Source organism: Canis lupus, chromosome 13 (genome assembly GCF_003254725.2).
Source record: "Canis lupus dingo isolate Sandy chromosome 13, ASM325472v2, whole genome shotgun sequence".
NCBI classification, from domain to species: Eukaryota; Metazoa; Chordata; class Mammalia; order Carnivora; family Canidae; genus Canis; species Canis lupus.
In genome coordinates this window covers 4,298,107-4,322,295 of record NC_064255.1, presented here as the reverse complement: position 1 = coordinate 4,322,295, position 24,189 = coordinate 4,298,107, and the positions used below count along the sequence as shown (strand labels likewise).

The 24,189-nt window shown below is 45.4% G+C and overlaps 1 protein-coding gene and 1 long non-coding RNA gene across 5 annotated transcripts; one reads left to right on the top strand and one right to left on the bottom strand.

The window, feature by feature from the left end:
* Positions 1 to 22,217, top strand: LOC112662328 (collagen alpha-1(III) chain-like). Of its 4 annotated transcripts, XR_004814315.2 has the most exons (4): positions 1,140 to 1,325; positions 1,433 to 1,619; positions 13,802 to 14,304; positions 20,463 to 22,217. XR_004814315.2 is itself a non-coding variant. In XM_049093300.1 (2 exons), the coding sequence occupies exons 1-2, from the start codon at positions 646 to 648 to the stop codon at positions 1,437 to 1,439; spliced, it is 687 nt and encodes a 228-aa protein (XP_048949257.1). In that variant the 5' UTR covers positions 438 to 645; the 3' UTR covers positions 1,440 to 1,618. The 4 variants fall into 4 exon arrangements, 1 of the variants encoding a protein (XP_048949257.1); XR_007401860.1 differs by lacking the exons at positions 1,140 to 1,325; positions 13,802 to 14,304; positions 20,463 to 22,217 and adding exons at positions 1 to 125; positions 2,416 to 2,921; XR_007401861.1 differs by lacking the exons at positions 1,140 to 1,325; positions 13,802 to 14,304; positions 20,463 to 22,217 and adding exons at positions 173 to 324; positions 2,416 to 2,922.
* Positions 9,459 to 12,695, bottom strand: LOC112662330 (uncharacterized). The gene is made up of 3 exons (XR_004814321.2): positions 12,237 to 12,695; positions 11,703 to 11,832; positions 9,459 to 10,607 (listed from the first exon to the last, which is right to left on the bottom strand). It is a non-coding gene; the product is annotated as an uncharacterized LOC112662330 (long non-coding RNA).
* Positions 22,218 to 24,189: the final 1,972 nt, after the last annotated feature.

Sequence of the window (24,189 nt, the reverse complement as noted above, 5' to 3'; positions counted from 1 at the left end):
GTCACCCTGACAGAGCCAGGCGCCAGCACAGGGGTGGGGTGCAAGACCAGAGTCCTGAACCTCAGCAACGACTGCGCTCAGCTCGCTCCCCGGGCCCCTTTCCCCTCAGGAAGTTTTGCATTTTGGTAAGAAAGTTGTCATAGAGTTAGTCGGGCAGCAGGAGGAAGGCGCCAACACCACCCATCCTGCACGCAGGGTAGGGACAGGCCAAGGGACAAAGCTCAGGGCTGTCCCTCGAGGAGGAGTCATCTGGACACATCTAGGCCACCTGGGTCAAGGACCAAACAAGAGTTTAGAAGCAAAGGGCTACAAAAGCAGAGATGTGTGAGTGTCCGGGGTGGGGGCTGGGACTCGCAGGAGGAGGCGGCACCGCTGCTGGACCTTAGAGGATGGGTAGGATTGCCAGGCACGCGGGGAAGGGGGTGGCGGGGAGCCACGGAAGAAGCCACCTGAGCCAGCAACAGGAGGGATCTGGGCCCACTGGGGAGACATACACTCCCCATAGCTTATACTCTGGGAGTCCAGGAGAAAATCCTGGAAGGGTCAATGTAACCACCTGTTAAGGAGTTCCAACTTTCAGCCATAGGCGGAAGAGTCCAGGAAGGCTTTGAACAGGGAGTGACCGGTCTGAGTTATACTATACAGATGCTTCTGGATGGCCCTGGGGAAGGCCGGCTAAGGGGAGAGCCCAGAGGAGGAGGGCGGCTGCCCAGCAGCTCAGGTGGCGGGAGGAAAGGAACAGGAGATGGGCAGGAGCCCTGTCCGTCCGGGGGCTCCGGAGCAGTGGGAGCCCAAGGCCCCGGGACACAGGGGTGGGAGTTGAAGGTCACACCAGATTTGGAGTGTGGGTGGCTCCTTCAGAGGATCAAGGAAGGCGGAGGGAAGTTGCAGGGAGAGCGTGTAGGTGGATCTGGGTGTGGGGCAGCCCCAGAGGCTCGGCGAGAGCCCGGGGTCGCTGTGTGCAGAACAGAGGCTGCAAGGAGATGGGGCGCGGGGCCCAGGGAGGAGGACAGAAGCAGGGGACAGGGAGGCTGCAGGGACTGCTCTTCGCTGCCGGGGGGCCCCGTCCCCAGGTGGGGCTGCACGCGGCCGCGCGGCTGCAGATGCCGTGTCCCAGCTTCCCCACAGCCTGCTGTGGCCGCGGGACGTCCTGGCCAGCAGGATGCGCCCAAGTGTGACGTGCGCAGCTCCTGCCTTCTGAAAAGGGGCTGGTTTCCTTTCTGCCCTCGTCCTTCCCCCGCTCCACCCGGGGAGGCAACTCTGACGCGAGAACGGCCCCCCTCCGGGGACTGGCAGAGAAGAGCGCGGCGGAGGGAGGGGGCCAGGTGTGCGCCGGGGGGGCTGCTGTCGGGGCTTACTCTGGGGGAAGGGCCGAGAGGGCGGCTTTTTGTTACAGCCCCATCCTGCGCACCACTGAGTTTTTATTCCGTAGGGAATAAAACTGAGAGATGCCGACGCTTGTGAGACACAAGGGGGAAGTGACTACAAAACAGAGAAGTGTAAAACCAAAGAAGGAAACTTCTTAGAGAATCCAGAGGAAGGGAATAAAGAAGCAGAGAGCAAATAGGGTGAAATGCAGCAGGAAAGTCTACAAAAACAAGGACCAAGAGACAGATTTGGTGAGTAGTTCGGCAGATTGACAGGGGCTTCGGTTAGGCATAGGAGCTATGCCAGGAGGGAGGTACGAATAACATTTTGGCCATCTCCGGACAGACTTTTTGTAAATGTGTCACTTGTTTGGACACTTTTATTTTTATTTTTTTAAAGATTTTATTTATTTATTCATGAGAAACACAGACAGAGAGGCAGAGACATAGGCAGAGGGAGAAGCAGGCTCCCCACAGGAAGCCTGCTGTGGGACTCGATCCCAGGACCCCAGGACCCCAGGATGGTGACCTGAGCCAAAGGCAGATGCTCAACCACTGAGCCACCCAGGTGCCCCTCATTTGGACATTTTTAGTTCTGCATTGGCTTTTTGATTTAAAAAAAAAAAAAATCAGGGCCATGCATGCTTGTGCTCATGAAATTATACAAGTGTGTATGCTGGTGCTGATCTGTATGAATCATGACTTCTGTGGTATAATATGCTGCCAAAACAAAACTTTATAATATTTAAGTGTTTATATTCACCAAAGAATGCTCATTTTTCTCATGAACTGACTTTATAATAGTAAAAAGCTAGGTAGGCTGAATTACAAAGTTGATGAACTGAGCAATACTTGCTAGGAATGTTTGTTTTTTGTTTTTTGGGTTTTTTTGCAAGTGAAAGGTAACTCAAACCAAACTTTTTTTAAACAGAAAAATAATTCCCTAGCTCACCAAACTGAAAAAGTCGTGAGTAGGGCTAGCTTCAGGCATGGTTTGATCAGGGGCTCCCATTTTGTTATTGAGATTCAGGTTCTCTCTTTCCCTTAGGCCTATAATGGCTTCATTCATAAAGACGCTTCCTCCCTGTGGTCACCAGATGGCTGTACCGCTCCTCACATCTACCCCACTTCAAGTTCAGGGAAGAACAAAAGTCTCTTCGGGAGAGGCCCCAGCAATTGCATCATATGGGCTCTTATTTGGTCATAATGCTGAACCAATCATACCAGTCAGAGGAAAATAAAACTTATTAGCTGTGCACCTTAGACAAGTAACTTCCCAATTTCTTAGTTTTCTCATTAATAGAATGGGAATAACAGTACTTATCTGATATGGTTGTTATGAGGCTTAAATAAGTTAACACTTAAAAAGTACTTAGAAGGGGCATCTTCATGGCTCAGTCAGTAAACAAGTGTCTGCCTTTAGCTCAGGTCATAGTCCTGGAGTCCTGGGATCGAGTCCTGCATCAGGCTTCCTGCTTAGCAGGGAGTATCCTTCTCCCTCTGCCTCTCAACCCACTATGCTGTCACTCACTTTCTCTTTCTCAAATAAATGGAGTCTTTTTTTAATTTTAAAAAAAAATTTTAAAGATTATTTATTTATGATAGACATAGAGAGAGAGAGGCAGAGACACAGGAGGAGGGAGAAGCAGGCTCCATGCCAGGAGCCTGACGTGGGACTCGATCCCGGGACTCCAGGATTGTGCCCTGGGCCAAAGGCAGGCGCTAAACCGCTGAGTCACCCAGGGATCCCTAGAGTCTTTTTTGTAAAAAGTACTTAGAAGATGCCTACTCAGTGTAAGCACCATGTAAGTACTTGTTGAACAGATCTGTTGACCAGGCCTGAGTCACTAGTCCCCATCACTACTCCCTTACACCATAGTGATTGTGGGGGAGGAATGGCAGGGATGCGACAAAGGGGAAATGGATCCCAAGGACACAAGTGACTCACGTTCTCTAGCGGGCTGAAATGGGGCAGGAGTGGAAGAATTCATGGTTGGATGAGATGGCAGGATAGATTTGGGAGGGTAGGAGATTCTGATCGTGGAGGGGAATTTCAGGCTTTGGAGGCTTTACCAATGCTACCATTCTGTGATGAAGAGGATCCACGAGCGGTTCTGCTCTGCGTACTGAAGTAGAGGTGGGGGGCAAAGACAACCATAAGGCCAAGTTATCTGAAGATTTATCTGTGACAGTCCTTGCAGAACTTTATCAACTCAACTGGGCTGAATTTTGTTCTATAAATAATTTTTTTAAAAGAATGTTGGTTTTTAAAACTCTAGGTACTATACCTCAATATTTCAGGCTAGGTTTTAAATAGCCCAAGGCCAAAAGTATCTGTTTTTTGAGGGGGGAGTAGGAGACATGCCTTTTTTCTAGTCTATCTTTTCTTCTTCAAATCAATTTCATAGGATTTTAGGCCCAAAGAGATCTATGAGGTTACCACTAGGCCCCCTCCTTCAGTCCTTGAGGGCAAAGGATTTAACTTGAAATCAAAGGGTGACAGGAGGGGGTGCCTGGGAGGCTCAGTGGTTGAGCATCTGCCTTCGGCTCAGGTTATGATCCTGGGGTCCTGGGATCGAATCCTGCATCGGGTTCCTTGAAGGGAGCCTGCTTCTCCCTCTGCCTGTGTCTCTGCCTCTCTCTGTGTCTCTCATGAATAAATAAATAAAATCTTTTTTCTAAAAAAAAAAAAAAGAAAGAAAGAAATCCAATTTGGGGGGACTCCACCCTCTTTCCTACATTGATTTCTACTGTTTTTTTCTTTCTTCATGTTAAAACGTGCCTAGTGGGGCAGCGTGAGGGATGAGAAGTTAAAAGGACATCACAACAGACCCTGGACTGAGTCCCAGCCACCCCCTACCCATTTGACTCATGGGAGAGACAGTAGACCTCTCTTGGACATGAGCTTTCCTTTCTGTAAAATGGGGATCATAATGGCATTTTCTTTGTGGAGCTGCACGGGGTGGGGGGGGTGTTAGATGGAATGATGTGTGCAGAGTGCCCTGGGACATCGTAATACATCAGTAAATGTGGGTCTTATGTCTTCCTTCCTCGAAATCTGTGAGAGATTTGTATGGAAGGCTCAACCGGGTTATGGCCTCATACCCCATCTTCACTGGCAGGCTCTCCCCTGAAACACGAGTCTGTTTTTTTGTTTGTTTTTGAAGATTTTATTTGTTTCTTTGACAGAGAGAGAGAGAGAGAGAGCACAAGCAGGAGGCAGAGGGAGAGGGAGAATCAGGGTCCCCGAGCAGCAGAGAGCCCCATGTGGGCCTCAATCCCAGGACCCTGAGATCATGACCTGAGCAGAAGGCAGATGCTTAACGTCTGAGCCACCCAGGAGTCCCCATGAGTCTTTGTTTTGAAGAGTCTCAGCGGTGGCAGTGGCGTGGTCTCCTGCGGGCTCAAAATTGCTTTGTAAAAAAAAAAAAAAAAAAAAAAACCTGTTTTTCCGCAGTTTCTTCTAGTGATTAAAAAAGAAAAAAATGATGCAAGGCAAGTTGGAAAATGTGCACCACGCTGAAAACTGTTGTGAGACGTAGTGTTGCCTTTTTATAATTATTTTTATTGTTTATTTCATAATAAGCAAGGATTTGATAGTTGGACCATATTAATATAATAAAATACATTTATAGGTTTGTGAAATGCAAGTATAATCCCCATTAGCTAGTATCTATGTAATTTCCACAACACAAATGCACTTAGAACATAAAACAGAAACATTTAGAGATCTTTTTTTTTTTAAGATTTTATTTATTTATTCATGAGAGACACAGCGAGAGGCAGAGACAGGTAGAGGGAGAAGCAGGCTCCCCACGGGGAACCCGATGCAGGACCTGATCCCAGGACCTGGGATCATGCCCTGAGCGGAAGGCAGACACTCAACTGCTGAGCCATCCAGGCGTCCCTAGAGGTCTATTTTTATAGACCTTTCATTCTTAGCCTGTCAAACTTGAATTTTATTTTAGCTTTTACCTGGTTCAAAATATATTTTTTAAAGATTTTATGTAGTTATTTATTTGACAGAGAGAGAACATAAGCAGAGGGAGCAACAGAGGGAGAGGGAGAAGCAGAACACACCCCGCCCCCCCCCCCCCCCCCCCCCCCCCCCTGAGCATGGAGCCACTCAGGCTTGATCCCAGGCCCCCAGGATTATGACCTGAGCTAAAGGCAGACTCTTAACTGCTCAACTGACTGAGCCACCCAGGTGCCCCTAAAATACATATTTTTTACGATGCTGTAGATATTTAAAATTTATATTGTGAGGCTTAAGATGGAAGTCTCTTCTGTGAGCAGATTAGGGAGATAGCTTTATGTTATTACTTGGGTATTTTTTTTTTTTTTTTTTTACTTGGGTATTTTCTATGGCCACAAACTTAAATCCTATAGCTGGTCTCCATATTCTAAGAACCAGGTAGTCTTTCTAGTTACTGTATCTTTGAACTCAAATAATTTAACTTTTATACCAATTGGAAAATATAGTTCAAAAAGCAGCTCCTCTCCCTTACACTGGGTAATGGCAATTAACATGCAATTTACAGCTGTAGGTAAAAAGAGACATCAATCCTCCCCTCAAATATGAAGAGCCAGGTCTCTTATGTTACAGGCAAAACTTAACACCACTTCACTCTGTTAAATTTTTTCACTGTGTATTAAATTATCTTACATTTTTCTGATTGAAACAGAATCAGTCCTCTTCAGGCAACTTGAAAAACAGCATTATCTTTGGAGCTGATCCTAAATTTTGAAATAATTCACCTTTTAAAAATCTTTCCTTCAAAGTCAAGGACATAACATGTGATTCAGAAAGCAATAATGAAAAATGCAGGTAGAGATTTCATAAAGAGATGTTGTTTCATCACAGTGAGATGATGTAATAAACATAGTTTTCATTTATTACAAGGAAAAATTGCAAGCCACCTGGATATTAGGAAAAGATAATCTATTCCTACAGATTAAAGTAGAGCTACTACAAATAACAGATTCTGTAGCATTTTTCCTTTTTATTTTCATTATTGGCTCCTTGCCAATATTGGCAAGGATTTATTTATAAATTAACTCAGTACAAAGTGTGCTGACTAAAAAGTTTCAGGGCACAAATACTACAAAGGAAGGCCTGATTTTTAAGGACTTTACTCATAATCGAACAATAATCGAAAAAAGGAAAAATATAAAATTCAAACTACAAATTGATCTGTGGCAATATACCATAATAATGCAGGCTGCCTCTGGCTGGTGGAATTCAGATCATTTTTCATTTTCTCTCTCTTACTTTTTGGCATATTCCAGAATCTCTATAATAACCATGTAAACTTTTATAATCAGGATTAATAAAAGGTAAAAAAATTTTTTTAAAGATTTTATTTCTTTGTTAATGAGAGACCCAGGGAGAGACAGAGACATCAGCAGAGGGAGAAGCAGGCTCCCTGCAGGAAGCCCAATGTGGGACTCAACCCCAGGACTCTGGGATCACACCCTGAGCCAAAGGCACCTTAACCACTGAGCCACCCAGGTGCCCAACGTAAATATTTAAAAAGAAAAAAAAAATCTAGTAGAAACGAAAAAGAAAATACAAAGGCCAAAGCATTTTGTAGACTTTGGGGTGAAAGACCATACCAGCTAACAAGTGTGTTTCAGGTTGTCTTATCCGAACAAACCTCAGCCCAGGGATGGTTTCTGATGTCACTAACAAGCTTTGTCCTACCAGTAAAGGTGCTCATGTGGCAGCCTGGCTGCTGACATGTGGCTCTGCTCTGGGCAAGCCATTTCATCTTAAGGCCCCTACTTCACCCTTCTGAAGGTTGAGGTCCATCCAGTGTCAAAGTCCTAAGATTCAATTTCATATAATCTAATGTGTGTTTTTCTAAAACCATCTGCTGGAAAAATATTCTGCTTTGGCTAAGAAGGTTGAATTCTTTCGGACACACTTGCTTCCTGCCAGGCACTGTGATGAATTGGACATAGTCAGGCAAGGAGCAATCCCAGCTTTAAAGGCATTACCAACTGATGAGAGGGCCAGATAGGAACAGTTGATGGGGATATGTTAAAAGTAGGTACGGAGAGCTGAGAGCACAGAGATGGGCATTTAGACCAGTCCTGGGCTTGGAGATGTTCTCCAGGAAGAGATAGTATTAAAGCTGAGTTGTAGTGGAAAAAACAAGGTAGCCTGAAGGAGGAGGAGGCCTTCCATCCTTGCAGTGCACTGGACAGTGCTTAGGGCATGAGCATGATCAGTTTTAAAATCCAAGGAATTTGGGCAGCCCGAGTGTTTCAGTGGTTTAGCGCCTACTTCAGCCTGGGGTGTGATCCTGGAGCCCCGGGATCCAGTCCCATGCCAGGCTCCCTGCAGGGACCCCGCTTCTCCCTCTGCCTGTGTCTCTGCCTCTCTCTCTGTCTCTCATGAATAAATAAATAAAATTTTTTTAAAAATCCAAGGAATTCAAGGCCTAAAGACTTTCTAGTAGTTATTCAACAAGGCCAGTGAGTGGTTAGCACCAAGTAGATCGTGTCATCCATTGTGATGCTCTTCAACATCTGGGAGGACAAGAGAGACACTATTTTTTTCCTTTAATTAACATATAGCTATATTAGCTTCAGGTATACAGTATAATAATTCAACAGTTCTATACATTACTCAGTGCTCACCATGATAAGTGTACTCTTAATCCCCTTATCTATTTCACCCACCCCCACCCACCTTTCTTCTGGCAACTACCGGTTTGTTCTCTGCATTTAAGAGCCTAGTTTTGGGGGGGGGGGGGCGCCTGGGTGGCTCAGTCGGTTAAGCATCTGCCTTCAACTCAGGTCATGATCCCAGCATTCTGGAACTGAGCCCAGAATCAGGCTCGATGCTCAGTGGGGAATCTGCTTCTCCTTTCCCCTCTGCCAGCCCCCAGCTCATGCTCTCTTTCTCTCTCTCTCCCAAATAAATAAAAACCTTTAAAAAACAAAAGTCTGGGGTTTTTTTGCTTCTTTTTTCTTTGTTCATTTGCTTTGCTTCTTAAATTCCATATATAAGTGAAATCATATGGTATTTGTCTTAGTCTTATTTCATTTAGCATAATGCCCTCTAGCTATCCATGTTGTTGCAAATGGCAAGATCTCGTTTTATTTATGGTTGAGAAATATTCCAGTGTATATGTATATCACTTTTTCTTTACCCATTCACCTATCAGTGGACTCTTGGGCTGCTTCCATATCTTGGCTATTATAAATAATGCTGCATTAAACATAGGGGTGCATGTGCACTTTCAAATTAGTGTTTTTATTTTCTTGTGGAGATACCTGGTAGTAGAATTGCTGGATCATATGATAACTCTATTTTTAACTTTTTGAGGAAACTCCATACAGTTTTCCACAGTGGCTACACCAATTTGTGTTCGCACCAACAGTGCACGAGGGTTGCTCTTTCTCCACATCCTTGCCAGTACTTGTTGCATCTTATCTTTTTGATTCTAGCCATCCTAACAGGTGTGAGGTAATATCTCATTGTGGTTTTGATTTGCATTTCCCTAATGGTTAGTGATGTTGAGCATCTTTTCGTGTGTCTGTTGGCCATCTGGGTGTCTTTGGAGAAATGTCTACTCAGCTCCTTGCCCATTTTTTAAATTGGATTATTTATTTTTTTAGTGTTGAGTTGTATGGGTTCTTTATATATTTTGGATACTAACCCCTTATTGGATATGCCATTCACAAATATCTTCTCCCATTCAGTAGGTGGCCTTGTTGTTTTGTTGATGATTTCTTTTGCTGTGCAAAAGCTTTCTATTTTAATGCAGTCCCAATAATTTATTTTTGCTTTGGTTTCCCTTGCCTGAGGAGACATACCTAGAAAAATGTTTCTATGGCTGATGTCAAAGAAATTATTGCAGGAGACACTATTATTAACAGACAAAAAAATCTGATTTCTAGGGTAGTCAGTCCTTAACTTTTCCCATGAAGCATTTTAAAATTCCTACTGAGAAACCACCTCCACTTGGAATCTCTGCCTCTCTGATACCCTCCCTATTATTACCTTTCTCACTGCCCTTGCTACCACCACCACCACCATCTGTAAGACAGTCAAAGCTCCCTTTTGCTAAATTAGACCTCTCAGAGCACAACTCACATGAACTGGGCCACAGAGAGCTGCTGTGAGCCTGGCGTGTATCTTTGGACACATGCCTAAGGCCCTTGCCCTTTTCCCCATTGATAAGATAGAGAAAGAATGGTAATAAAAGCTGGATATTATAACTAGGCCAAGACACTCCCCACTGAGCCTGTGTCCTGCTTGGAGAGACTGGTGGCCGATTAGTTATGTAGAACCCGTGGCAGGCCCTGGCTGTGTGGCAAGGTTTGCCTTGGGATGAGTTTTTTTGCCGTGAGTTTCCCTCCGGCTCTCTGCTCTAGCCCACTCCGAAATAGAAACAAGGATTGTGCACAGCCTTTGCCCCGAGTGTGAGTCCTGCAATCTTGCAAGAGAGCTGCTCAGCATTCAGAACGGTTTAGACGGTCGTGGGAAAGGAGAGGGAAACGGAGGCAGAGGAAGTGATGGGTTGGCTGATGCTTTTGAAATCAGGGCAAGTGAGAAGGACCCCCACTGCCTCCAAGCAGAAAGAAGGCAATAGCTTCAGAAATGAACTGCCCTAATTGGGGTTCCCTTCGAGGATCCACGGTGAGAGAGCAGCTGTAATACTCAGGTTCATGCTAGGTGCTGCTACACATCAACTGCAACATTTTCGGTGAACATGACAAAGGTTTATTTCTTGCTCCTGTGACAATTCCTGGTCTGTATTCCTGAATGGGGGCAGCTTTTCCGGGATAGACACCGTGTCTGCGGGCTGCAGGGAACTCTGGCTGCAACGTTGAGGAGGCCCTCATGGGGAAGGAATGAACAGGATGAGACTGAGAAGCCATCTTCCGATCCCTCCACAAAGCCCTGTGTATCCACTGTGCCTCCCCTTCTGGATCATAGTTCTCACGGGGGAATGAGCACAGACATTGTAATCAGATCTGTGTTTGAATCCTAGCTCTGTCACTTCCTGGCTGTGCCATTGTGGATGATTTACTCTCTGAACCTTGGTCCCCTCATTTGACAAACAAGGATGCTCACACCTCACGTGGTTGTTGGGAAGCTGAACCGACATTTAGAACATTTACATCAATGCATGTTCTTCTTCTAAGCAGGGCCCCTTGACTAGTTCTTGAATGGCTCTTGCTGCTTAAAGGAATCCAGAGAAATGGTGTTAGGGTGACTGCCGTCTGGAAAAAAGGAAAGCAGAATTACCTGCCTCTATCCTCACCCCTAAATAAATCCAAGATTCCTCTTACTATCTTGGAGTGGATGCCTTTCTGAGCATGATTCAAACCCCAGAAAAATGAAGGAAAGCAATGGTCAATCTGACTATAGAAAGATAAAATATATATCTGCCAGGGGGAAAAAATAGATGTAGTGAAAGAGAGATGGCAAACTCTCTTTTTGCCATTTGTGACCATATCCAGAAGACCTAATTTCCTTAATAGAAATGGACAAAGGCTATAAACATTTCCCAGAGAAGAAATACAAATGTCTTTTAAAAAGTCGAAAAGATGCCCAACTTCCCTCATAATAATATAAATGTAAATTAAAACTACAATTAGATACCAACTTAAACCTTTCAGATTGGCAAAGATCAAAAAAATTGGTAACGCTGTTAGTGAAGGTGTAAGGAAACAGACCTTTATATATATTGCCGATTGAAGTGGAAACCGATTTGCTTTCATGGAGACTAATTTGGTAATTCTGTCGACATTTAAATTTCATATACACTTTGATTTAGCAATGCTACTTTATAAATTTATCTTGTAGATACTTGGATATAAATTACTTAAAGATTGGCAGCAACCTAACTATCCATAAATAGAAAAGTTGTTAATTAGAATATGATAATGGCATATAAGTGAGTGCAGGGTTAACCCTATATGTGATAAGATGCAGACTTTTCCAAAGTGGAAAAAGATTAGAACAGGGTAGTGTGCATTTGCAGTGCACTCTCATTCATGTTTTGAAAGAGTAAGTAGTATCACCCTCATTTTGCAGTGAAGAAAGTAAGGCTCAGAGGAAGTTAGACAGCTAGCCCAGAGCTATCACATAGGCTGTGGTTAGACAGAAGCGGGCCAGGTGCAGGGCTATTTGGTCTCTCTGGTAATGAAATCCAGGTTCTTCCAGTCCTAACCTGGTAACCGAGGGACTCTCCTACCCTGTTTTCTACGTCTTCGCTTCATATACTTCCACTAACAAGACTGACCTTTCCTGCATTTCCCCACACGCGTCTTTACTCTCCCAAACATCTCTGTGTCTTTGTTCATGCTGCTTACAGTTCTGGATCAGCCAGATCAAATGCCTCCTCCTCCAGGAAGCCTTCATTGAGTGTCCCAGACAAAATTAATCTTCGCCTCTTCTAAAACCTTGACTTTACCCCATTTAGAAATCTTTGGAGGATGGGCTCTGGAGGGAACACAAGACAGGAGAGGAAACAAACAGTTAATTGTGAGCCTACTTTGTGCCAGGCTCAATGCCAGTGCTTTTCCATGAGTCTTCTCATCTAGTGTGTTAAGTATGTATGATTGGGCCATAAAATCACTGAGGGGAGGCTCCATGTCTGATTGATCTGGGCATCTCTCCAAGGGCCTAGCACGCAAACAATTTTTGAGATTCTACTACATGTCAGGCACTGTGTTGGGTGTGGGAGACTAAAATGAATAGGATGAGCAGGGCAGAGTGTCAGCCCTCCCGCTGTCTGACTACAGTGAGGGAGGCACTAACTCATATTTGGACGCTGTTCATAAGGTGGGGTGGAAGATGTTTGGTGGATGGATGCGTGCATCTGATTGCATCTGTCTGTTGCCTACCTTCACCTCAAAACTTGCTCAGCTCATCATGAATCCAATCCTGTGACTCCTCAGTGCTGGGGTTGTACGGGTCTCCCTCTCACATTGCCTAGAACTGCACTGTCTGATGCTGTAGACAACAGCCGCAGGTGGGCATTTACATTTAGAACCTCAAAGAGGCGGGAAAGCCTGAGACTTGGAGGTGGCGTCCAACGCACCACAGAGTCGCAGAGAACTGGCTGTTTCCCTGAGAAAGCAAGCACCCCCCCAGCCCCTCCACCTGGAATCTCTCTAAGCCTCCCTTCCTCCACCAGGACGGGCGGCAGCTGCAGCCTCATAGCTGCCGCCTCATAACCGGAGGGCCCGCCGGCAACCCCGCTGGGCCACCCGTGCCTGAGGGACGCGGCACCACAGAGGACTCTCGGCTCTCCTGGCATGCCCACCGGGGGTGCAGCCGGGCGCCCTGAGGCCCCAGTGGCCTCGCAGTACAGACCCACAAGGCGGCAGTGGCCTCTCCACGGGCTCCCCTTGCCCGCGTGGGCCTCGCCGCCATCCCCGGGGCAGGGCCTGCCGGGCGCGGCCCGAGTGCGGCGCTCCTGCTCCTGCTCCTGCTCCTGCTCCTGCTCCTGCAGCTGCCGGCAAGCGGGCCTGTCTTCCTGCCGGGGCGTGGGGATGGGGCAGGGGGCCTGGCACCCTGTGGGGAGGACGGTCCGGTCCCCTGTCCGGGACAGCCTGCGACCTCCTCAGGCTCCCCTGCGGGCGGGCGGCCGGGGCTCCTCAGTCGGCTCAGCCTGGCGGGGAGTCCGGAGCCGGCGGCTAGCGGGAGGGGAAACCCTCTCACCCTGAGGAAGGTGGCGGAGGGCAGCTCCCAGGGTGCTCGGGGCTCCCAGCGCCGCCCAAGCGACCGTGCGACAGAGAACATTCAAGAGAGGCATGAAGGCAGGATACATTTTCATGTAGTACGTGAACCTGCAGGTCGATGTGACTCTGAAGGACTCCCTCAGGGAGTCAAATAAGAAGCCTCCCGAAGCAAGGTGCTTCGCGTCCACGCTTCCCGTGCCACGTGTCGGTGGATTCCTCGCCGCGGAAGGCCACGTGTGCCCGGACAGCTGTTCCCTCAGGCCGAGACCCAGCCGAGGCCTCTCTCCCTCCCTTGGCCTTCCGCAGTCGCTCTTATTATGCTTGTCACATGGCTTCAGAGCTAAGTTTAGAAACGAGATGAAAATTCACTACCTGCCTCAGCTGAGCTCTCGGCCCTTCGCCGCGTTCTGTCTCCGCCTTCCGCGGGGAGAACAGTCACTTTGCCGTCAGGGTCAGGCCCGGGTCCAGCTTCCACACACACTGACGCCGCGTCCCCCGCGAGGGCACCGCCGCCTGGCGGCCGGCACGGTCTTCCCTCGGCCCGCGAGCCGGGTGTCATTGCTGAGGGAACTGAGAAACTTCCCAAACTGCCTTTCTGCCTTTTGGATGATCCTCTGTTTTGCCTGTACTATGTTTTTTGATCTCCGAGCGTGTTTGCGTATCTTTAGAGAGCAAGAAGTTACACTCCTTATGAAGCTGTTCCTTTTTTTCTCTCTCTCCCACAGGCAAAACAGCACAGAAAATTTCTTTCCAGGTGATGCCTCAGACCTAGACGGCACCAGGTCATTTTCAAAACAGCCCTGAAAGGCACGTATTACTCTCCCTATTTTGCCGATGAAGAAATGGGAAGGGTCCCTGGGAGTGTCTCAGCCAAGGCTGCACAGCAGTTCCCCCATGAAGTCCAGATTTGAAACCGGATTGCTTTGTTCTCTCCTCTGATGAACTTCTGGAGGACAAGAAACCTGTTAGGTCAGAGTCTCTGAAGCCATCTGGCACCTGGGCCCGCAGCTGGCACGTCCTAGGCCCTCAGTGCACGTGAAGAAGGAAGAAGATATGGAATACACAGAATAAGGAGGTGGTAAAAAGAACCCGCAGGACCAAAATGGAGTCCCTTGTGCTAGACCCGCATCCCCAAACTGGGACTTAATACCTAACCTGATTGCAATTTTCAACCCTTCCCAGGAGTGTAATCTTAACTGATCAGTCTGGAATTTCCTGGTCAGCACAGGTAAGAGAATTCACCTCATAAGGAAACCCTTCTTGTCCCCTAAAGAGAGGTGATTTTGCCCAAAATAATCCTTTTCTTTTTTTTTTTTTTTAAATCATGTCCTTGTCTTGCCTTTAAAAACCTTTCCCTATATGTAGCCCTTTGGAGCCTTCTTTCGATTTGCTATATGGGATGCTGCCCGATTCATGAATCATTCAGTAAAGCCAATTATTATCTTTAAAATTTACTCAGTTGAATTTTTATTATTTAGCATGAGGCAAAGCAAGAAATTACCAGACCCCTGGGAGCCGAGGGATAGACTGTGCTTTATTGAGCTTGCTGGGGGCCGCTGGGTGGAATACATGGTCTGCTGGCCTCTCTTTCCTACCCTTTCCGTGCTGATTCCATTTTGCAGTCCTCAGCTCCAGCTCAGTCCACGGAGAATGGAGGCCATGACATGAGAGTGGGTGGGGGCAGGGAGGCAGGGAGAAATCCAGCGACATGCCTGCACTTGCCTGGGCACATTTCAGCCAATGCCAGCCCTGCTCTACCTGGAGCCGTGCAGGCTTCCTACCTTCAGCCACCTTCAGGACTAAGGTGGTTTATTGAGGACCTACTTTGTGCCTCTGATACTTGGCAGAGTTATTTTATTTAGTGCTCTCAAAACACAGCAAGGCTGTCTCTTTGCTATAGTATGAAAAAGAAGCCTCAGAGAAACTAGTTACTGATCCAAGGAACAAAAACCTTTTTTTTTCTTTACCTTCCTTTGTATACATAGTTCCCAATTTAAATGTGTTTTTTTCTTTTAAGCAAATGTATGCCAAGAAAATGGAGAAAATGTGGATGTTCTGAGGAGAAATTTTACTAGGATCTGTGGATGAAGGGGTTTAGGGTAGAGAAAGGGTTTGGTTTGGTTTGCTTTGTTACAGAAGAGCCGTGTGTTGGTGTATGCCTGGAGAGGCTCTAACAGGGATAGAGGAACAGACATTACCTGAGAAGGAGGGCAGGTTTGGGGTGGCAGCCTTGGGAGTCAGAGAGAGTGGTCAGAACTGAGGTGCCTGGGAAGGTCTCACAGTGGCAGGGGCCACTTCATCCGGCCTGCTCCCAGCTTATGGCACCAGCTAGACTCAGGAGGGTGCAGACCACTTATTCTTTCTCTGTCCCTACAGGTTTCTTACCCACTGAGAGGTGCCTCCTCCCGTTTTCTTTTTTCTTTTTTAAAAAATTTATTCATGAGAGACACACACAGAGAGGCAGAGACATAGGCAGAGGGAGAAGCAGGCTCCCTGTGAGGAGCCTGATAGGGACTTGATTCCAAGACCTGGGGATCACAACCTGAGCCAAAGGAAGACACTCAACCACTGAGCCACTCAGGTGCCCCAGGTGCCCCCTCCTTCTGTTTTCTGCTTATCACCTTCCAAGTCAGTGTGGGCCGTGGGCGAGCAGCACAGGTGTCACCTGTTCAGAAATGAAGAACTTAGGCTCACCTCACCTGTTGAATAAGAATCTGCATGTTAACAAGAGGCCCAGGTGACATGGTAAGCAGTCGAGTTTAAGGGGCTCTGGCTTACAACTCCCCACAGCCCTCCCCAACTTCCAGCAGCATCCCTCTTTGCTGGGTCACCTTGCACCTGCAGAAAGATCCTTCACCAGTGTTCGTTTTTAGGCTCCCCCTAAGTCCAACCCCCTCTGCCCACCTTCACCTGGCCCCTGGGAAACATGTGTGGGAGAGGGGGAAAAATCTTTCCTCTGCCCATCTTAGGTGCTTTGCCTAGGGCCCTATAAATTAGACTGAAAAAACCCAGAATAGTAAGAGAAAACAAATAGAAGTAACATGTACATTTGCATGAGGAGCATTCAGCCATGAGTAACTCAAAGGAGTGGTTAGAGCTTGGGCTTATATAGCATGACAAAAGAACAAGAAAGTCTTAGAGAAGTGACAAGACAAAGGAAAAGAACTTTGAGCTCCCAGGGATGGCAAATTGTGGGAAAGCAAATATATGGGGAAATGAGTGCCACCTTTTGCAAGGTTTGTTAGGTAGACCCCATTGGTGCTTATAAGAGTCTAGAGTTATCTCCGGTGATTAACTTCTGTCCTTCCTGGTAGAGAGGGCAGGGGTAACAGCTTTACAGATGTCCTGCTCTTAGGCAAATAGCTGGAGGTCAGGGAGCTATTCTTGTATCTGCTTCTTCTCAAGTCCCTTTAGCTCAAAATAATCCTTATACCAAAGTGGCATATTGGGGGTGGCATAGTCTGCTACTCTTCACATGCTCGCCTCTTACTCTCTCAGATCTGCCACCTGGTAGAGTGATCCTTAAAGCAGAATGGCTTTCTTTTAGAATTCCTCAAGTGGGGTCAGATACTAACCACTCTTCCTCCCAAATCCAGGGGACACATTTTAGATTCTCCAAGTGTTCTCTCAAAGCTTTTGTACGGAAGGAAAAAGTTTTCCTTGACCCTCTTAGGGTACCAGCGAGGTCTAAAAATTAAACTGACAAAGACATGAACAGCAGGAAAACACAGGTTTACTTGCTGTGAGTTTTATGTGACATGGGAGCCTTCATAGGAAATGAAGACCTGGGTATTTTTATGCCATAGCTGAAGAGTGGTATAGATGAAGCTGTGTAGAAATACGATAGATTGAGGAGTATGAAGTAAGCATAGTGAACTGAGGGGAGGCCTGTTTATTAGGGTTCTTGTTGGCGTTGAAGGGGAGCAGATTTTGCCACCCCAAGATATGCTTCTTTGGCATATTGATTATTTTAAGCTGTTATTTTTAAGAAACTGCAGACACAGAAGAAGCTTTGAAAACTGAGATGTTTCCTTTTCATAAGAGACATTTAGATTTATAAGAGGAATCTCCATTAAGTACGGATGCCTCCCTGTCTGTAAGATGAAGAGAAGGATGACTAAATGTTTAGAAACTCTTATGGAATGAAGGAGGTGATAGCTTAAATCTGCACAGCAACCTTACCTTGTTTATTGTGCTTTTCCTGGGCATCTCCCAGAACTGATTCCCGGCCCTGACATCTTTGTCTTTAGCTTGAGATGGTACTTAAAGCAATGGCTCCCATCATGTCAGAGACTTCCTTCATTTTCCTGGATCTCTCCCATGGATACAGAAGGTATACATGTTATTAAGCTTTTGTTAGTTCTCCTCCTGTTAACCTGATTATGACAATTTAATTATTAGGCCAGCCAAAGAATGGAGTAGGGAAGAAGGGAAAACTTTGCAGCCACTACAGTGTCCCATTGTCTTCAGATACTAGGATGCTCCTTTCCTCCAGGTGAAGGGAGGGCACCTCTCGCAGGAGGACTTTCAGACCTATTCAGAGAAGGGTAGGGGAAGGTTACAGTGAACTTTCTGCTTCTGCTGTTTTCTCACACACCTCCCACTTAAAGTAGCCAATATGCTATTTTTAAAAGTTAACCTTAAGAATAAACATGCCTGTTATTTTACCAGCAAAAAATGAGTTTAGTTGGAACTCGCAGAGGTCTGCAATCCAGGACAAGCTAAGGCAAAACCATTGGCAAGTGCAGAAAACAAAGGTGAGGAAAGCTCTTTTTTGGAAGAAAGGAGAAACTGGACAGGCTGCTAGGAACCAAAAGTCCATTGACTAGTACCATTATTTATTAAGTAAACTGGGAGTTTGATATACAGTGGCTTTTTGATGGGACAATGTCTCATTGGCTGGGCTGTTGCTGAGGAGGAGAAAAGCCTTTCTTCCTTTTGCTCGAAGAGTAAAGGAGTATCCAGGTGCATGGACTCGGCTTTCTGTTGGGTCTGTGATGGACAGTGAGCAGTGTTTAGGGTGTGAGGGCTCCCCCTGCTGGCCTCCTGGCTTCATTCTAAATGAGATTTCCTTTTATTAATTTTCACCAAAAGAGCCACCCAAAACAAAAAAAAAATTCAACTGAGTAAATCTGAAGATCTAATTGGCTTTATTCTATGATTTATGAATTGGGCAACATCCCACCTAGCAAATAGAAAAGCACTGCAAGGAGCTGTACTAGATGGGAGGTTTTTTTTAAGGCAGAGGGGAAGTGGGACAAAGAAGCCATAAACAACAACAAAAAAGATTATTTGGGGCAAGGGCATCTCCCTTTAGCAGAGTGGTACTAGATGATGGGAGGCGGGTTTCTTATCAGGTGGATCACCTCACTGGTACTGCCAGGAAATTCCAGACTGACTGGTTAAGATTACATTCCTGGGAAAGGTTGAGACTGCAATTAGGTTAATCATTAAGCTGTGGTTTGGTGATGTGGCCCTAGCACAAGTGACTCCATTTTGGACCTGTGGTTTTCTTCTTAACAATGGCAAGGTGCCATATTTTGGGGTAGCATTTCTGAACCCCATCACTTCCCACACTAGTTGAGGTGGAGTAGATGTATTCCTTCCTTTCCGTGATGGGGACTAAGGAGGTGCACAGCTCAGCACGCTGACATATCTCTCTTTATGGAAACCCTCACTACCATCTGCTTCCATGCCCAGTGAGCCCCCAACCTTCTTGTAGGGGGGCTTGGAGGGGGGTCATAAGCAGAGACAGTTCCCCAGTCTCTTAGAATGTCTCACCTAGGTGTTTGTATTTGTTATCCATTGCTGTGTACCAAATTATCCCAAATTTTAGCACTTAAATCAATAAACATTTATTATCTCACAGTTTCTGTGTAAAGATTGAGCTGGGTCCCTCCAAAATATATATGTTGAAACCCTAACCCTTCCAGTACTTTAGAATGTGACTGGATTTGAAGATAGTGCCTTTAAAGAGGTAGTTAAGACTAAATGAGGTCATGAGATAGGCCATGATCCAATATGACTGGAATCCTTATAAGAAGTGGGATAGGGGGGATCCCTGGGTGGCTCAGTGGTTTAGCGCCTGCCTTTGGCCTAGGGCGTGATCCTGGAGTCCCAGGATCGAGTCCCATATTGGGCTCCCTGCATGGAGCCTGCTTCTCCCTCTGCCTGTGTCTCTGCTTCTCTCTCTCTCTATGTCTCTCAGGAATAAATAAAATCTTTAAAAAATAAATAAATAATGTTTAAAAAAAAAGAAGTGGGATAGGTACCAGGGGTTGTTGCATACAGAGAAAAGGCCATGTGAGGACACAAAGGGAAGGTGCTGTCTCCAGCCCAGGACAGAAGAAATTAAACCTGCCAACACTTTGGTCTTAGACTCCAGCATCTAGACTATGAGAAAATAAATGCCTGTTGTTTAAGCCACCCAGTCTGTAGGACTTTGTTATGGTGGCCTGGCAAACTGATACACTATGAGTCAGCAAAGCACAGCTTAGCTGGGTACCTTAGGCTTAGGCTCTCCCAAGGCTGCAATCAAGATGTCGTTTCAGGCTGCAGTCATTTCAAGGCTTGACTGGGGAGGATCCACTTCTAAGCTCACTTTCATGGCTGTTGGCAGGCCCCTGGTCCTCACTGACTGTTGGCCAGAGATGTCAGTTCTTTGCCAGGTAGGCCCCTTCATAGGGCAGTTCACAACACGGCAGCTGGATTAACTCAGAAGAATAAGGGAGCTCAACAGAAGCTAGTCTTTCAATAACCTAACCTCATAGTGACATCTGTCACTTGTACAATATTCTGTTTATTAGGAGTGAATCACTAGGCCTAGCCTACACTTAAGAGGAGGCAACTACACAAATGCAGGAGTACCAGGAGATGAGGATCGTGAGGAGCTATGTTAGGGGTTGCCTTGCACTGTAGACTAGTACTCCACTTTAGGATTGAGGAGTACTTAGCACCTATGACATTGCTTTTTGTCTTTGTCTTCGAATTGTAGACAGCAAGGAAAGGGCCGTGTAACATCCTGTTACTCCAGTGACAAGAGAGAAGTCAGAGAGTGTAGATACATATCCCAGTGGATTTGGTGGTAGGAAGATAAGGAAACATCTGAAGGGTTCTATTTTCCAGAGAAGTAGGAGGTGTGGTCATCAGCTAGAAGTGGGACTATGGAAGATGTGACAATCTTGGCTACTCATACAGCAAAGACTCATGCTCCCTCACATTCCCCTTCCATTATTCTAGTGTTAGCCAGCCAGGAACTACATATCCCAGACTCCCCTACAGCTAGATGGGGGCACATGACTAGTTGCCAATTGACTATAAGTAGAAGCAGTTTGTGGCATTTCCCGGCTAAGGAAGTTACACATTTCTCCATTTTCTCTCTCGTAGATTTGCATAAGCTGTTGGGTGGGTATGGAGAACTACATGTAAGGCTAGGAGAGAGGAGCCACAAGATGAAAGGCACCTGGTTCCTGAAAGCCATCTGCCAACCAGAGAACACCTGTCCTGGATTTTTATGTGACTAAGAAATAAACTCATTTTACAAGTTACTGAAAATTTGGAATTTGATTGTCACATTACTCTAACTGATCCTGGCATGATAGTTTTGAGAACTGAGAAGCAGCATGGAATACCGGTGAGTAGACATAGAGGGAACAGATGCTCTCAGTGGGATAGCCCACCACATGGCAGGACACTGGACAAAGGTGACCCACTCAGATGTCTCCATAGCCAGATGTGGGCTGGGGAAGAGCAGAGTTGTGCAACAGGCTGCAGGCCAAAAAACTTTTCAACCCTCTACGCCTGTAACCCTATTACAACCCTAAGAGGAGGGTGCCCTCAAAATGACTGGAAATGGACTTTCTACCACCCATATGGAAAAAGAGTATGAAAGTGCAGTGACTCATACTCCATAAATATGGGTGTGCCAGAAACATTGCACATTTTTACTTTGTTTAAATCAAATTTAGTTTCCAAGCCTCTACCCTGCCAAATTGGTGGAAGGTCAATTCCAGACATTACTGGTACTCTAACCCTCCCCCTAACATTGCATAGGCCAACATGGTGTTCCAACAAGGCAACACCTATCATCTGTGATTCAGGATGATCAGTGCTGACATTCTTAAAAGGAGCACGCAAGGTCCTCTGCAGCCCTGCTATATTCTCTGGACAGTTGGAAGAATAGGACCAGGTCCATTAACTACTTAGAAAGCTACCAACCTCAGGAATCTCACCTCATATCTTTCTACTGCCCAGGACCCAGTCTTTTCCTCCTGCCATCTTTCCCCTGGAGCAACTCTACTTCTGAGACACAATAGCCAGAAAGGCCAGTTAGATACAGGTGGCTCCTGCTTTCTGATCCAACAACATAGATGTCCAAGGAGTCTGAAATTCAGGAAGAAACACATAGGAATATTTCAGTACATCAATCTCCTGGGGCAACCATGAGGACAAGAAGCAAGTACATATCAAGCAGCCAGTCCAGGGCCTGGCATCGAGCAAGTTTCTTGGCATTATTATATGTCTTTGTCCTCTGCCTCCCACAGTCCTTGATCTTGTCATGGCAAAAAAAAAAAAAAAAAAAAAAAAAAAGTGAAAGTTTCAGGCAAGTCCTAGGAAAATTTTAAATTCCTCCTGTTACTCTCCTTGCTAAATAAGAGGTGCCACAACTCCATGAATGACGTCATTAGCATAGTCCAAACATAAACATTAGGCTTAGTTCACAGACATTTGTGGACAAAACTGAGAATGCCAGTGGTGGCCATGAGAGTGCATCACTCAAATTCACCTGCAGGGAGTGCAACTGACTGACAGCCTCAGATGCCCAGCTCTGCAATGGTTCCTGTGTTCACATTGCTCTCTATAGTTTATGCTAATTTGTTGTGTGAAAAAAAAAAGTATGCCATTGCTGTTTTGATCCACGTTACCATGAAGACCACAGAGGTCGGGGTGTTTTTTCCACGTTTATTGACTACTTGCAATTTCTCTTCTACAAATTGCCTGTTTGTATTCTTGCCTATCATTTAAATTTTTTTATTTTATCGTATTATTTTATAAAGCAGTTTAAGAACAGTTTTAGATTTACAGGAAAATTGTGAAATTGATACAGAGAATTTCCAGATAGCCCAAACCCAGTTTCCCCTATTAATAACATCTTACATTACTATGGTACATTTGTTACAAAGAATGAACTAATACTGATACATTTTTATTAAAGTTTACACTTTATCCAGATTTCCTTGGTTTTTACCTAATGTCCTTTCTCTGTTTCAGGATATCATCCAGGACATCACTTCACAGTTAGTTGTTTCATCTTCTTAGGTTCCCGTTGGCTTTGACAGCTTCTCAGATTTTCCTTGTTTTTGATGACTTTCACAAGTCATCATGGTGACCTCACAGTACCTTGAGGAGTACTAGTCAGGCATTTTTTTAGAATGTCCCTGTCCTGAGATTTTTCTCATGACGAGATGGGCGTTAGAACACATTATCATCAACATGATTTATCACTTTTGTTATTGACCTTGATCATCTGGCTAAGGTTGTATTTGTTAGATTTCTCCACTACAAAGTTACTCTCCATCTCCTCTTCTCCATACTGTACTCTTTGGAAGGAAGTCACTAAGAATAGCCCACATGTAAGGGGCTGGGAGTTATGTTCCACCTCCTTGAGGGTGGAGTCTTTGTAAATTATTTGTAATTCTTCTGCATGAGAGATTTGTCTCCTCTCCCTCATTTAATTATTTAATCATTCATTTATATCCATATAGATGTGTGGATATTTACCTTATACTTTGGGTTTAATCCAATACTACTTTATTTATTTTTGGTTTTCATATTGCTTCAGCTTTGACCATTGGGATCTCTTTCAATTGGCTTCCATGTCCCTTTGACATACTTCATCAATATGATATTTTTGGTTTTTTGTTTTTATGTGTACTTGCTTTCTTTTCTTTAAGATTTTATTTTTATAAATATTTTATTTATTTATTTGAGAGAGAGAAGAGAGCAAAAGCAGGGGAAGAAGGAGAAGCAGACTCCCCACTGAGCAGAGAACCTGATGTGGGGCTTGATCCCAGGACCCCAGGACCATGACTTAAGCCAAAAGCAGACATTTAGCAGACTGAGCCACCCAGGTGCCCCAAGATTTTATTTATTTATTTGAGAGAGGGAGAGAGCGTGTGTACATGTGCACATGCAGGAGCACGAGGGGTGTGGGGCAGAGGAGAAGCAGACTCCCTGCTGAATGTGGAGCTAGTGTGGGCCTCCATCCCAGGACCCTGAGATCATGACCTGAGCCAAAGTCAGATGCCCGACTGATTGAGCTACTCAGGTGCCCTGAGTACTGCCTTACTTTCTAGCACCACAAGATCCTCCAGGTCCTCTTATATGTTCCTTACCCTTGTCTGAAAAGCAGCTACTTCTCCAATGTCTTGGTTTCTTTATTAGAGAATGGTATTGGAAACCAAGGTCAGAGCATAAGATATGCTCATTGCTAGTTGGGTGTTGCTGCTTCTAAGTCCTCTCAGCTGACAAAGCAAGGAAATATATGTGTGCCATACAAACCAGGGTATGTATACATATCTATAAATCGTCCTATATGAACAGGAGTTCATTTCCATGCCTGCAACTCTAGTCCACAACCACCGGATCATTCTAGTCTCCTCCCCCTTGCTTGTTTATAAATGGCCACTCCAACAGTGAGAAGAACTAGCTCCCACCATCCACCAATATTTATTTAACTGTTCATTTCCAGCATACAAGTATAACAGTATGTTAACCCTGTGCCCTGATGGGAAACAACTTCATCAACAAGAGTACAGTTTTCTGTGCAATTCTTTTGCCTTTAGTTTTACAATTCCACTCATTTTCTTTTCTTTTTTTTTTTTTAATTCCACTCATTTTCAAAGCTACTTAGGTCACCACCTCTTCCCCCATCCTACTTCAGTAAGACATTTTAATGCATTTGTAATACAGATTATTTTGTGACAGTCTATATTCTATCCTGGTATCCCTTGACTGCCTAATTGATTTTTTAAAAATTTGTGTGTACTGGTTCCTCTTTGTGCTTTAAAGTTCTATGCATTTTGATAAATGTATAGTGTCCTGTATCTATAGT